Source organism: Rhinopithecus bieti, unplaced genomic scaffold, assembly GCF_001698545.2.
Source record: "Rhinopithecus bieti isolate Rb0 unplaced genomic scaffold, ASM169854v2 scaffold_60905, whole genome shotgun sequence".
Classification (NCBI taxonomy): Eukaryota; Metazoa; Chordata; class Mammalia; order Primates; family Cercopithecidae; genus Rhinopithecus; species Rhinopithecus bieti.
In genome coordinates, this window is record NW_016823418.1 from 177,553 (window position 1) to 192,652 (window position 15,100).

At 32.7% G+C, this 15,100-nt stretch overlaps 1 protein-coding gene across 1 annotated transcript in view; it reads right to left on the reverse strand.

Annotated features, from left to right (window-relative positions):
• Nucleotides 1–12,778, reverse strand: part of SULT1E1 (sulfotransferase family 1E member 1) — a 17,318-nt gene extending 4,540 nt beyond the window's left edge. Inside the window, exons 1-6 of the mRNA XM_017861401.1 lie at nt 12,668–12,778; nt 10,018–10,171; nt 8,122–8,247; nt 7,041–7,138; nt 3,423–3,549; nt 1,685–1,779 (exon numbers count right to left, since the gene is read on the reverse strand). Of these exons, the coding sequence (XP_017716890.1) occupies nt 1,685–1,779; nt 3,423–3,549; nt 7,041–7,138; nt 8,122–8,247; nt 10,018–10,162 (591 nt within the window). The 5' untranslated portion in view covers nt 10,163–10,171; nt 12,668–12,778. The remainder of the gene's footprint in view (nt 1–1,684; nt 1,780–3,422; nt 3,550–7,040; nt 7,139–8,121; nt 8,248–10,017; nt 10,172–12,667) is intronic.
• Between the last annotated feature and the right edge of the window lie 2,322 nt (nt 12,779–15,100).

Consider the following 15,100-nt stretch of genomic DNA (forward strand, 5'->3'; position numbering starts at 1 on the left):
AAAACAACCAAAAAAAAAAAAAAAAAAAAAAAAAAAAAAAAAAAAAAACTGCTAATTTCAAATTTTTCAAATTATCTGCTCTACTTTATAGGTTTCAAACTTAGGTATGTATCTGTAGACAACATATAGTTTGATTTTACCTAACTGATATGTGTTTTTGAAGCATATTCCCTTTCATTATAATATAATATCTAATTGTAATACAATAAAATACATTATATATAGATTCTTTGGTATATGTATATCTGGGTTGTTTTCAATTTTTGCAGTTATTAAGAATGCCACTATGAAAATTATTGAATATATAACCTAATGTACACAAGTGAGAGTTTTTCTAGAGTATATGTCTAAGAGTAGAACTTCAGGGTCTTAAACTATGTGCATGTTGGCCTTTGCTAGATAATGACATGTTGTTTCCACGGTGTTAGTATCTTTTTATGCTGTGATCAACAGTGTGTCAGTTTTCACTGATTCGCATCCTAATATTTGTTATTGTCAGATATTTATTTATTTATTTATTTAGACCGAGTCTCACTGTTACCCAGGCTGGAGTGCAGTGGCATGGTCTCAGCTCAGTGCAAGCTCCGCCTCCCAGGTTCACGCCATTCTTCTGCCTCAACCTCAAGAGTAGCTGGGACTACAGGTGCCCACAACCACGCCCGGCTAATTTTTTGTATTTTTTTTTTTAGTAGAGACAGGGTTTCACAGTGTTAGCCAGGATGGTCTCGATCTCCTGACCTCATGATCCACCAGCCTCGACCTCCCAACTGTTATCAGTGTAGTGGGTGTAAAACCGGTATCTCATAGTGATTTTTATTTTGGATTACACTGACTAACAATAAAACTGAAGAAAAACTCGATTATCGGAAAATTTTAAGCCCATAAAAATTTGTGTATTGTTATTTCAGCATTCTCTTTACACTCTTCTTCTGGAAGTTTGAGTTGATATATATGAGACCTTATCACTGTGTCTTACATACCAATAACTTTTTTATTTTTTAAATGCTAATACTTAGTAAGAACCATTACTTTTCATCAAATAGCCTATTTATCTCACTGTGCTACATTCTATGGAATTTCCTTAGCTCCATCTTTTACTTCAACTATTCACTATGTAGCCATGTCTAATCTATTATTGAACCCATCTCTTAATTTTCCATATTTATTTTTTAACTGTTTTTAGAAATTATATTTGGTTATTTTTTTCAGATCTGTTCTGTCAATTTTAATAGCTTTTGTTTCTTTATAATTTTTAAAATTTCATCGTTTATTTATTTAAACATAATAAGCATGGTTATTTTATAGTACCTATCTAACAATTGCAACATCTCTACATTTGAAGACTAGTTAATTACTTTCCTATGTTGATTCCTTATGTGTGAGTGTGTGTGTGTCTATGTGTGTGTCTGTGTGTGTGTGTTATTGTTTCATGAAGTCAAGTTCTTTCAAAGTTTTTCTTCGACATTTTTGAGACTTGCGGTTTAAAATGTATTTATTTTCAGAATATTTTTATATGCTAGCTTCAAATCTATGCTAAAGTATCTGGATTATTTTGGTCCTTTTATTTTAAAATTTAGGAGATGGCTGTCATCATTTATTAAAAGGAATATTTTTGTATCCAGAGTATTTTCAAAAGCCAACTCTTAGAAATTACCAAGTTGCTTATGTGTTTCAAGTTCCTCACCTCTTTCAGGTCTTCATAGAAAAGAAATAGTACACGTGGACTCTTTTCCTTTTCCCACCAAGATTTTACATGCTTATACCAGGAACCATAAGGAACTAAAATTAGAGAGAAAAACAGTGTAAAAGTGGTATCATCTCTAAAACTGCTTGAAAACTAGTGTTCAAGCAACAATAGCAACAAATAAATATAAATAGATGATCATGAAATGAGAATAGATCAGCTGTATATCCTAAGCAGAGTTCTCTGCAGCAAGAGAGGCAAAGTATGTTAAATAATCTGTGTATGCAAAAATAGTGTGAATTTTATCATATAACATAGTGTATGACAGAAAAACAGTAGGGAAAGTTCTCTCATCAATTTGATTTAAAGCTTATGAGAAAATTCTTGAAACTGATGTGTGTGTGTGTGTGTGTGTGTGTGTGTGTGTGTGTGTGTAAAATCACGTTGTTAGTGAAGGGAGTTGACTTAGTGAAACTAGCAGTGGTCTAATAGTCAGAAGAATGTAGTTCCGGTCTCAAATTTACCATTTACAAACTAGATTTGGCAACTAAAACTAGTAACTATATGAGTATTTATTACACTATTAGTTTACATGGTAAGGGGTGCTCTCCTAGGTACCCTTAGTGTCATTCTCACTCCAGAAAATTAGATTTTAGAAATGATGTAATATAACCAAATGCTATCTCTTCCTTTTTCTTTCTCTTCCCTCACTTATACTAAAAATGTTTCATAAAATATAAAGCTGACAAAATAATATAATGTTGTGTGAGTTAAAAGGTTCTGCTTTGCCTGAAGTCATTGTATACCTCCTCTGTTCTTTGACTCCATTAGGGAATTTTTCTTTACAGAAAACATTCAACAATGAAATTTATAGTGATCTTATTTATCCCTTTGTAGTGACACAAAATTATATTTGTCTGCCCTACAGTGGAGGTCTTGACAGTCTTAATGCATGTTTTACTCATTATGCTTTAGTAGAACTGTTCCCAAAATGTAGCAACATACACAAAGCACATATACTTGTCTTAATATTATCACGTGTAGATATGAAAACTCATTATTATTTTTCTTTATAATTGTTACTGCATGATCAGAATGGCCTTCTTTCGTGAATACTAGACTATCTTGCACCCTTTCTTCCTCAAATCTAAACACTTGAGTCAAAATGTTTAATGAAAAGGAAAAACTTGCCGGAATATCTGCTCAAGTAACTCTTGACAAATTTGAGAAATCTGGTTAAAATATTCAGATTGCACACTGGGTAGAATGAGGAAGAGTTTTGTAGATAGTCAAACTTCTTTGTGAATTCCAGATTCATATAGAACCTAGCAATTTTATTGAAAATAAACGAACATTCTCTCTTCTCTAATCTCTTCCCCCCTCCTTGTTCAATAGAGTTGTAATAACATGATGCAAAACATTTTTTCTACTAAAAAGAGACAAGGCTGAAAATCAGACACTGAGTCTCAATCTTGTAAAGTAAAATTGCTACCACCAACCCCAAACATACTTCTATATATTTATTTTTAGATGTTGGACCAGAGTGCTCAGATTCTGTCATCTGTCTATATCTGGACACAGTGTGGTTGCTCTAAACCTCCAGGCACCTTTAGAATTTCTATGTTTTAACTATGAATCAAGGAAGAAAACATACCAAAACAGATAAAAACTTTTACTCGGAGATGGCATTTGTCTTATATCACCTTGAAAAAATTCAGTGTAAAGAAGCTGTTCCTACCCTGTCCTTGCATGAATTTCTCCACAAACTCTGGAAAGGATCCAGGATTTGGATGACCAGCCACCATTAGAAAGAAATAATAAAAGGAAACAGCCACATCCTTAGCATTCCGGCAAAGATATATTATCTAAGAGAATGAAATTGTATATTAAACCACTTAACATTTTTTCAAACAATCTCAACAAGATTTTTTATAAAAAGGATTTATGTTTTCAAGTATAAACATAATACATGTTCATTTTACAAAATACATAAAACATGTACAATTATTTATAAAGGCATCTTCAATAACCTGAGATGACAGTGGTTTTTGTAGTGTTGTTCTGTTTGTTCTCACTACAAACAGAATAACATTATTATGCCATTTTCACATAATACTCATTTGAGTGTTGTAAATTTTCACATAACACTCATTTGAGTGTTGTAAATTTTATCAATATAAATTAAGTCAGTTACATTATTTATTAATCTCAATCTAAAAGTGAAGAGACAAAGCTGAAATTTAGTAATAATATAGCATTGAGAGTAAATCAATGAGAGTAAACCATTTGACGTATCGTTCAGTCAACTATACTGTGCTCTGGTCTTTATACTACACCACCACTCTACATAACTAAAAAAAAAGAAAAATAGCTCTGAGGTCTCTTCACTTTCAATATTGCAGGAAATAAAAAACATGTTTATGAGGTTCTAGTTATATGCACATTGATCTCAGTGAAAATATAATCTCTGCCAACAGCTTGTTAGTTTCTATTTTACATGCAAAAGAAATAGCAATGAATTAGTTATCAGAAAACTGTGGTTTTAGTTTCTAGTTTTGGCACTAAGAGTACAAAGTACCAGTAATTTTTGACCTAAATGTTTTCTTTACTAAACAAATGATTTGAGTTAGATCATCTGTGGTCTACTCCAGGTCTGATACTCAATGTTACATGAGAAGACCTGTGAAAGTAAAGTCCAGTATCCTTATGGGCATCTACTTAGTTCCTCAGGCACCTAAGCAATGTCATGAAAGGATATTGTTGAGTCTCCACTGTTTGTGGAATACGATTAAAGTTACTACATTGTCTTACCAATGACAATTTCTAACAATTTTATAGAAATCTAGCTTGTTCTTAGATGTATAGCTCTCATTTTATAGCCCTCTTGTAAAAGCCTTTAAAACTTACAGAATAAAAGTGAACATTTTTCATCTAAAATCCATCATTAGCCACATCGAACTTTTCCAGTCTTACTTATGATTCTTCCTAGTTCTTTTCATCTGTTAGCTGAGAGGAACCCTTTGCCACAGTATGTATTAATTTACTTCAGAATTTTCACCCCTTGTCTTCTTTGTTCTAGTCTCTCTTTCTTGAATGTTTTCCGTTTCTCAAAATGCTATCCATATTTATAGCTTGCCTTCAGGTCCTCCATGAGGCTTTTTATTTTCCCAGATAGAAAAAAAGAATGATCTCTCTTTCCCTAAACTCCTATTAATTTATATTCTTTCTTTTGGCAGATCTTATTCAATACCCCAAACTTTTTACTGTGCATGCTTATTTTTCTGTCCTCAAGGGAAATCCAGTTCTTTCCTGAAGATATGACTTGCACTGCATCTCTCTTGAGTCAAAGTTATCAGTTTCCCAATGATTCACTTGTGATTATAATCTATCTTAAAAATTCTGCACCTATTCCTATGATACTTAACTAACTAGTCTATACGTCTCCTATCTGATGCCATTTCTAAGCTTGTAGTCATTCCCTTGCTTTAACTGAAGATTTGAATACCTGCCTCATGGTTTCACCTCCATTCAAATTCTTTTATCATTCTGTGTGATTTTATTGTTGGTATGTGTGATCTACTTGATTCTCTAAGTTCATGTAGTTATTGATCATTACTTCTATGTTACTTCAGACTTTTGTAATCACTTTTGTAACCAAATACTGAATAAAGACTTCACTATAAAGGTTTCACTTTTGAAGCATTATCCTGAGCCATAATCTTTTCTTCCAAGAAATCCCACTTCTTCCTTCTTCTCCATCAGTTATTCCACATACCTCTCCTACAATCACACCAATGGCTCAAATCTGTTGACCTGTTATTTATATTATCCACTAGTCTGTTACTTTTTGTCACTTCCTTATCTTTATCGCTTATAGTTTCTGCTCCATCATTTCAAATATCCTTTATCTATTTGCATAAAGGATATTTACAAATATCCTCTATCTATTTGGTTTTTATTGTTGTTGTTGTTGTTGTTTCTCTGTAAATCACTCTGGAAATACCCAAATATGAATCCCTCCAATTATCTCCTACTCTTTGACAACCCTTGAAAAATAAGCAGTTTTGTGAAGGCTTGGACTATTATAAATGTATGGTACCTGTTTCCATTTGAGAAGTAAGGAGTTAACAGCAAGTCTACCACCTATCCTCCAAAGGAAAAACGTGTCTTGGTCAAATCTCTTAAAAAATAATAATGACACATCTCCTGGAAAGTATATAACTGGTGTTTACTAATGAGACTGCCCTTATGTATGGAATGACTTCAGCAGGACGCATATGGTCGATCTAGGATTGCAAATGATAAAAACTAACATGGTGATCTTTGATTTTTGTCTGTAGATCTATAGGAAATGTCAAATATGCCATGTAACAGATTACAAAACAGAATTGGTGGTCTCAGACTTCATGTTTTCCTCTATTTTGAGGTCATGTACAACATTATTTTTAAAGAGCAAAACTGACAGTGTAAACTATCAGCTTAATATGTCTATTACTCCTCATTACCATTAAAATGACAGAGTCCAAACATCTTAACTTGACTTTCAATATTTTTTATAATCAATTCCTAGCTAATCTCCCTTTACTTATTTAGTCAATGTATACACTTAATCAAACTCAACTAATTTCAGATGCCCCCTCAGATTATCTCTGAATTGTCATCCCTCCTATACACCATTCAAATATCTCAGATGTTGCTCCTAGATGCCTTCCCTACCTACAGTGTCTGAGTTAGAATTCTCTCTCTTACTTGACCTATGATACTTTTTGTCTAGTCTGTTAACCTGCCCTTTTTCTCCAATGGACTATGTGTCCATGAAGACAAGACTTGCATGTGTCTTATTGTTATGTCCCTAACATGTAATAGGCATTCAATACATAGTTATTACATGACAGTTATCTGACCTATCCTTTTCTGGTTCATTGGCATGCCTAACAACACCAAGCACAGTATTTTGCAAAGGCAGGACATTTAGTACAATTAGTAATAACAACAAATACAAAAGTAGCTACCATTTATTGTTTACAACATGCTGGAAATATGTGAAGCACTTTACAAGCATTATCATTTAATCCTTAGAACAACTCTATGAAAAAGATGTTATTATTATCTTTCTTCTACAGATGTAAAAACTTAGGCTTAGGGAGTTTAACTGGACTTTTTAGAACCACATCTGGCAAAACACAGAGTTGAAATTAAAATATAGACTCTCTGACAATATTGACTGTATTCCATATTTGTTAAATGCCTATAGATTCAATGAAAGAATAAATATAAAAAGTGTGTATAGCTGATGAGATCATTAGATCATTTCTTGGAGTTGGATGAAGTTTTGAGAACATTTGACGCTGGTTACCTTACAATTCTTTTCCCAAAATGAGGCAGGAAGAAGTTCAGGTGGCAAATGAGTCTTCACAATTCTAGGAGAATTCATCTCATCTAATTGTTTTACTCCTGATTTTTAAAAAAGTAAAGGTTAGGCAACTTCAAAAATTATAACTACTTATGTGGATTTATATAGATATTTATAAAACAGAAGTAACTCTAAGATTCTATATTGTAATTAGATTGTACATAACACAAAGTATAAATTCTTGGGGGAATAGACACCCCATATTCCATGGTGTAATTATTATGCATTGGATGCCTATATCAAAACATCTCATGTGCCCCGTTAATATTTACATCTAATATATATTCACAAAAACTAAAAATTAAAAAAGATTATATATTGTGTTCCTAATAATAATACTTACTATGAAAGAAAGAACTATAAATAGAGAAAATTACAGAGAAAAATATAAAATGAAATAAAATTTCATCACCTGAGAGAAATCATTAATATTTTGGCAAGCAACCATCTATACAAATCTACTTATGTTCTCAAATTTACAGCCATCCCAATACCATGCACACAGATGAATGTTTTGATAGCTCCTAATTCTTTTTGTCTCGATATATTATGTTTAAACTGCACTATCAAGAAACATCCAAAAATTTTTAATGATTTTATAGTGTTATACAACCTTTATTCTTTTGTTGATTAGCATTTAGGTTGTTTCTAATTTTCCACAATATTAAAAGAATGTGTGGCAAATATACTTTTGCATGTATCATTGAAAAATTTATGGGTATTTTTCTCAGTATTTAAAATATCATCACATTTAACCCACAGAGAAATACATGTTTACATATTACTAAACTCTGCTGAAGGCATATAAGAATTGTCCTTATTCACTATATTCCAGACACATACTATACATATGCTATACTGCAAAGCCTGTCAAGAATTAAATTTGAATATAAATTTATATGCTGTCTTATGTAGAAGACCTGATACTAATTTCCCTTCTTGCTTATGATCTTGTTGCCTGTACCATCTACATACACACCTTAGAATATATGCAAATAGTTTTTAAAATCAACTTGAACGTTACCATTCATGAGGTTTTCATTTCTGCATTCCAGGAAAGGTATTCGATTAAAAATTGCATCTTCTTTACACTTTTCCACATCACCCTCTTTATAGATCATATATGCAATTTCACTAACCCAGGTTGTGCCTGTAAAAATTAAATAAACCTGAGTCTCCTGCTGACCATGTAGAGTTGATCACAGGAGTGCTGGATTTATAGATGGATAAAGTTGGAAGGCACCAATACAATACTATTTAAAGGGTGTCTGAATAGCCACAGACTCAGGAAATGTTTTCTATAATATTTTATGTTTAGGACACAAAAATAACCTCAAAAGATAAAGATAAATATTATAGTAGGGCACACCTGAGACCTGTGTCCAAATTTGTTCATGATGAATTGTGACATTGTGCAAGGTCTTAACAGTTTTGAACTTAAATTTTACATCTAAAAAGTAAGAAGGCTTGAATAATAAGTGATGCACACAAGCATGCTTCTATTCAAAAATTCTACTGATGGCATATTATGTCTCACGTTGGGTCCTAGGTCAGAAAACTTAGCAACGGATAAATCTGGTTCCTGTCCTATGGGAGCTAACGGCCTTTTGAAGTCAGTGACATTGTTCAATAACAAAATAAATTTTGTTTTTATTAAGATACTATTGTGTAGTATGGCACAGGGATTTAAATAACTCCAAAGAAGGAATCTATAACACAGTGTTCTGCTGCTACTGTTATTGCTGCTGACATGATATTTTGACAAGAAATGCTTTTGAGAGGATGTGATCCTTCAACTTAGCCTTAATAATTACTGGCATAAATTCCCCACTTGTGGGAGGTAAGAAACAATTCTACCAGGCAGAAGCCCAGTCTTTCTTTTTAATCTAAAGTTGGTACTTAAGAATGGTATAGTAGTTAGGAAAATAATTGGAAATAGACTATAAGACCTAAATCAAAGAGCCTATCTGAAGAGAGGAATTGGGGTTCAGGCAAGCAGATAGCAAGCCTTGTAGTTCATACTAAAGAATCCAAGTTGTTTTTTAAAAAAAATCGTGGAAAAGTACTGACATATATTATATTAAGCGGAAGAGCAAGATTATCAGAATTGTGTTTTAGAAGAATTTATCTGGTGCCAGAATAAACACAGTAGTAGAGTGAGGGATCAATAGAAAGGGAGACAAGAGACGTGTTAAGAGTCTGACTGTGAGACATATCTACCACACTAAATGACCAAAACATTTTGATTGATTACAAATGCCAGATGAATAAGCAAGAGAGATTGAAACTAGAATAGCTCACGGGTTTCCTCTTCAGATGACTGGTATTGAGCTGCCATTTATTCCAATAGGGAAGAAAATAAAGAAGAAGATTTAGAGTCAAGGTAATGAAGGGAATACTTAGTGTGTTTGGCTTTATTTTCAAGTGGTAAATGGAATAACCAGATGGAGAAATATGAATTCAGACTAGTCTAATTTCTAAAAGTCTATAGTTGTAACACTCCAGAACTCTGCTTAAAAATGGAGTTTTGTAGATAGACTTAAAGAGCCGGTGAGCTGAAAGAGAGTTTTAGAGTATCTGTAAAAAGTGGTGGTCGTACTCTGTATATACAACAACATTAATGATATAGGGTAAACAATTTGTAGTTTTAAATCTTCATTATGGGATGAATACAGGTTCATTATGTAAGTTGTGTAAGTTTCTAACTGTGCTCAACAACATCCATCTGTCAATGTGCTATTCAAGTTATAGGTAAAAATTGTGGTCATGGAATAGAGCTACCTTCTCTATGTTCATATCAAAACTACTGCATCTGTTCCTAATATAGAGAATGAGTGTGTACGACATGAACACCTTAATATTTACCATTTACAGTGGGTTTATTATTTTTAGGTGAAAAAAGAATAACAAAGAGATTTACCAGATTTAGGATAGGTGGCAATGACAAGATCATCTGGTCTTGCCTGGAATGCTTCCACATCATCCCAATATTTGACGAAAGGTTTATACATTAGAATCCCATGGAGTTCTTCAAAGTTTTCGTAATAGTCAAGTTCAGAATTCATTCTGGTACACTGAAAAAAACTGTGTTTTATACTTTGTATGTACTTAACAATATTTCACCATTAACAACTACATATATCACGGGACCCTCCTACATACCTAGCACTTCTTAGTTGTTGCACATATGGGGCAAAAACATAGTAAAGTTGCATATGAAATAGTTTTGGCACATAGAGAGTTTTTAACCATATTAGAAAGATGTCTAACACATAAAAGAATAGGAAAGCACAAGTGATTATGAAGTAATATGCTTAAAACTAAATAAAAATATGGATATACTCAATTATATTTATTCTATGATAAATAAAAACCACAGAGCCTTCAATTTCTTTCAAAATTGCTGGGGCATATAAAAAGACAAAGAGGTCAAGAATTACAATATTTTAGCAAATTATCCAATTATGTATTCATCAAATAACAATAAAGATCATTACATTTGATTATTATTGCTGGGTATCTAAGTCAAAGATGTTTTATTTCCTGAATATGTATCATTTTATTAAAATAAACCAAATGCTTGCTGAATGTATTTAAAAGAAAAGAAGATGAAATTAATGACCCTGTGATGGTTATATCAAAGAAATGGAATCTTGAGAGTATGAAGGATTCCTCTGTGACCTTGAAAATTACTTTTTTCCCCATTTGATCAATAAGGTATTGGATACTCCCATTAAATGACTTGGCTAAAAGTTGTGCACATGTACCCTAGAACTTAAAGTATAATAAAAAAAAATTTAAAAAAATAATAAAAAATAAAATAAATAAAATTTTTTAAAAAATGATAAGGTTAAGCAAGATGGTTATCATTTCCTAATTCATCTCCTGATCCCACGACAATCTATTTCATGTTCAAGGTTACTAACAGAATTTTTAATTAGGCAAACTTTCTTTCATTAGCTTTCAAATTCCTTTACTATCTTTTTTTTCAGCTGCCAAACTTACCTTATTTCGAGTTTCTAACATAGCTTCCCAACACATTTTGCCCTTCCTGACATTAGCCTTTCTAGATATTCCTCCTGTTCACATTTGCCCAAAAACCTGCCTAAGTTCTTCTACACACATAAATTGCCCCAGCCCTTAGGACAATCTCAAATTTTAAAAAACTCTCCTCTATGTGATATCAGATGTAATGTCACCAAAAATATGAGATTTCTATTTCCAAAATACAAATTAGTCTTATCAATAAATCAGTTGTTCCCTAAGCCTTCTCCTTAGTCTCAGAAAATAGATCTTTCACTAGAAGAAACGTGTATAAAATGCACCACCATTTGTCCTGCCTATTGGTTTGTTTACTCATGTGAATTACTTTCTTGGTGTTCAGCCAAGTTTGTAAGAATTGGCTTATAGTCAGCTGGGAGTGGTAGATTTATCATTAAGTGGTGGGCTGACTTCCAGCTACCCCTTCATAGTCTATTTTGGTCTGAGAGGCAAAGTAGGTGGCATGTAATAAAATATCTGTTCTCATTTTGTTCCTTTTGGTAAATGGTCTCATATTACAATGTATGGATTTACTTCCTATGTGATCGCCTTTTTCTCAAAAGATCTATTTCAGTTAGCAATTGTCTACTTCCTATCCTGAGTATATAGGTCAGTTCTTCAGAAAGAAACATCAATAAAAATTGTTTACAATGTGACTTATAAATTCAATTAAACTCAGGAAGTGTTTTTCCTTCCCTCTCTCCTTCCTCTCTTTCTTCCTTCCTTTCTGCGTACTCCCCTCCTGCATCTTCCAACTTGCCTTTTATACAGCAAATACTCCCTGTGTGAATGCCTACCCTGTTCCTAGGCCCTGTGGCCGGTGCTGGAATACTATGATAGATATAGATACATAGGGTTCTTATAGTCCCCACTTTCTTAGATTTACCTGTACGAGGGCAAAGTGACTGAAAGTAGAGACTATCCTTTTGTACATCTTTCTATCTCAGTCTCCAGCACTATGACACAAAGTATATGTTCAGAAATATTTGTTAAGTTTGATTATTAGATCAAGGAGCTCTCTAGTTTCTACTAAGGATTCACAGATTTAAAAGGCAATATATGTCAATGACCTACATATTAATGATTTACCAAGTACTGTGGATTTCTGTCATGTTTATCTGAAGTCTCTTACATGAAAGTAATGCCACTATTTGCAAGTCCCCCTATCACAGGAACACAAAACTAAAATTCAATCTCTATTCTACCTGCTTATACCCTGATTGCTTTATTTTCTGATTAGTAAAATGGAGAACATGTCCAACATTCAGCACTTTTAAGATAGCAATGCTACTGTAATTTTACATTAAAGCAATAAGCAACAAAACACTATATCAACATAAAATATTATTTTTAACAGCAAACAAATTATTTTAAAAGGTTTTAAATACTTTACATCATTAATTAAAGTATCAATGAAGATTTTGGTCTTTGTATATTTCATTTTTTAACAGCTTTGTAATATACAATTTGCATTCTATATTTTCTATATCTAAAATCTATGTATTAATATTAATAATAAAAAGTACAACCTGTTTAGTTGATCCTGTGAAAGAAATTGATCTAGTTTAGATCTCTTCAAATATCAAGGTAGATCTTAAGCTGCAAAAAAAGATGAGAACCACTTCTGCATTTGGAATGTTTCTGGTGAGTTTATATTCTGAATGCCAGAGAAGGAGGCGGAGATTAATTTGGGGGCTTGGCTTGGTGAAGTCCATGATGCAATAATTAATGTAGATATGAATCCATACCTGCAGCTGCAGTAGCCACACAGAGTCATGTTCATTCGTAGAGATGTAGAAATATCCTGCTGTTATTTTTTAATTATTTGGCTAATATTCAAATTCCTAAGTCTGTTGTCAGGGGTTGGGGAAGAAAGAGGGAGAAAAGGAAAAGATGAGAAAGAAGAGACCTGGAGCAAAACACAAGAGAGACTGGGAAGGGGGAATCCCTTATTCACTCACTGACAAATAATAACACGACTATGGTTAACTGTCAAAAGAATAAACTTATTGGAGTGAGGAAAGAGAAGTCAATGAGGAAAGAAATAACACTGCAAGGACCCTCAATCAGACCTAGCTCAGTTTACTAAGGCCTGCCAACGAAGTCATTGGGTTATATCATAACACGTTAATTGGAAAATGCCTATTTAAAGTCTTTGCCTTTAACTCTTCAGCAGACCTGAGAAATTTAAAAAGCAGATGACAGCTAAAGAAAAAACGTAAACATCACTCACCTTTCTATTATTATTTTAGAAACCTGACTTTTCTCTGCTCAATCACAAAATAGCGTACTGTGAAATGTTCAGGTAACAGTAGCTACCGACACTTGGAATTTACACAAGAGAATTAGAAAAATAAATGGCCAAGAATTTGTGGAATCCACAAATGCATTGCCTTTCTTTTCATTTTTCTGCATCTACCTTGTTCCTTAATAGAATTCTCCTTTGCTCCACCCCATCAACACCTCCAACCCTGTTATTTCTTATTTCTCTCTTAATTACAATTAGATTACATTTCCCTTGAGAGGCTGACTCTTACAAGACTCTATGCTTCTCTTAGTGACTTTAAAACTTTGAACTTTCTCCTAACTAGTATTTATTTTACTGTGTTGTAAATCAATGTTTACTTGTCAGGAGTACTTTTTAGGTTATAAATAGTTTGAAAACAGGTTCTTACTCTGTAATGAGCATTTTTTCTGGCATCTAGTAGGCTAGGCATTGAATATGCATTTACTGAATAAAAGTGGCTGATTTATTCAAGAAATATAAGAAGTTAAGGGGTCAAAGTTGTTACAGAAAGCAATATCTATCTAGCCTTATGCAAAATGAGAGGTGTTAAGTGGTTTCTGAAAAATGGGGCATTTCGTAATAGAAAATCAAGGTAGAAAAAGAGTAACCAGGGACCCAAATTTAGATTTTGATTTTACTTCATTTTATGCAGTCAGTCGTATTCTTTGTGTTAAATAAAATGTATATTAAAAAACAATCATTAAATGTACAAATTTACTCATTCATATGCCTATTATGTACCTTTAAAATTAAGTATGTATATACAAATTTAATACAGAATATAATTTTTAACCTTGTGACATAGTTTCACCTTATTTTTTTAATGACAAGAATCTATGAAGTTTCCTTTATTGTTTAGCGAAAACATTCTTTAGTCCAAAAAAATCAGAAAATGAGCGCAAGCTAATATAAACAGATTTAACCTTAAGATATCTGTCTGTTTTTCACTTGTAAACAATTGGTTGCAGGGATGTCACAAATGCTCCTAACTCATGTGATTCTGGCTACCACAGATGTTCAATACACATTTATTCTTAGAAAATCTTTCTAATGTTAAGAATTCACCTACTGATAAAAACAAAACAATAGGCAAGATGGCCCTGAAACCTCATTCCTCTCCATGAGGAATGGGTACAGACTGAGTTACAAAATGTTTGAGTCAATGTAAAACGAAAAAAAAAAAAAAATAGATCTCAGATAAGGACCAGTTTTTTAATGTTTATCTTGACCCTCATAATTTGGGCAGATATCTTGAAAATGTGTACATTTATTAAGTATTATAATATTGTCAAACAAAAAGAATGTGGGCAGATATGCAGACAGACATACTGCTGTTATACTCTGAAACACTGAAAACAAATGTAAAGCTGGCACTTCTGTGTGACAAAGAGTTCCCAAAACAATGGCTATTGCTTCTTTGTGACCATTGGGCTTTTCCTGTAGGACACACTTTCTTTGGATCAAGATTTTTTTTTTTTTTTAATAGCTGTTTGGATGTTTATTTATCTCAAACTTTCTTTTTTTAAAAATTTTTTTATTATACTTTAAGTTCTAGGGTACATGTGCATAACGTGCAGGTTTGTTACATATGTATACTTATGCCATGTTGGTGTGCTGCACCCATCAACTCGTCAGCACCCATCAATTCATCATTTATATCATGTATAATGGCTGG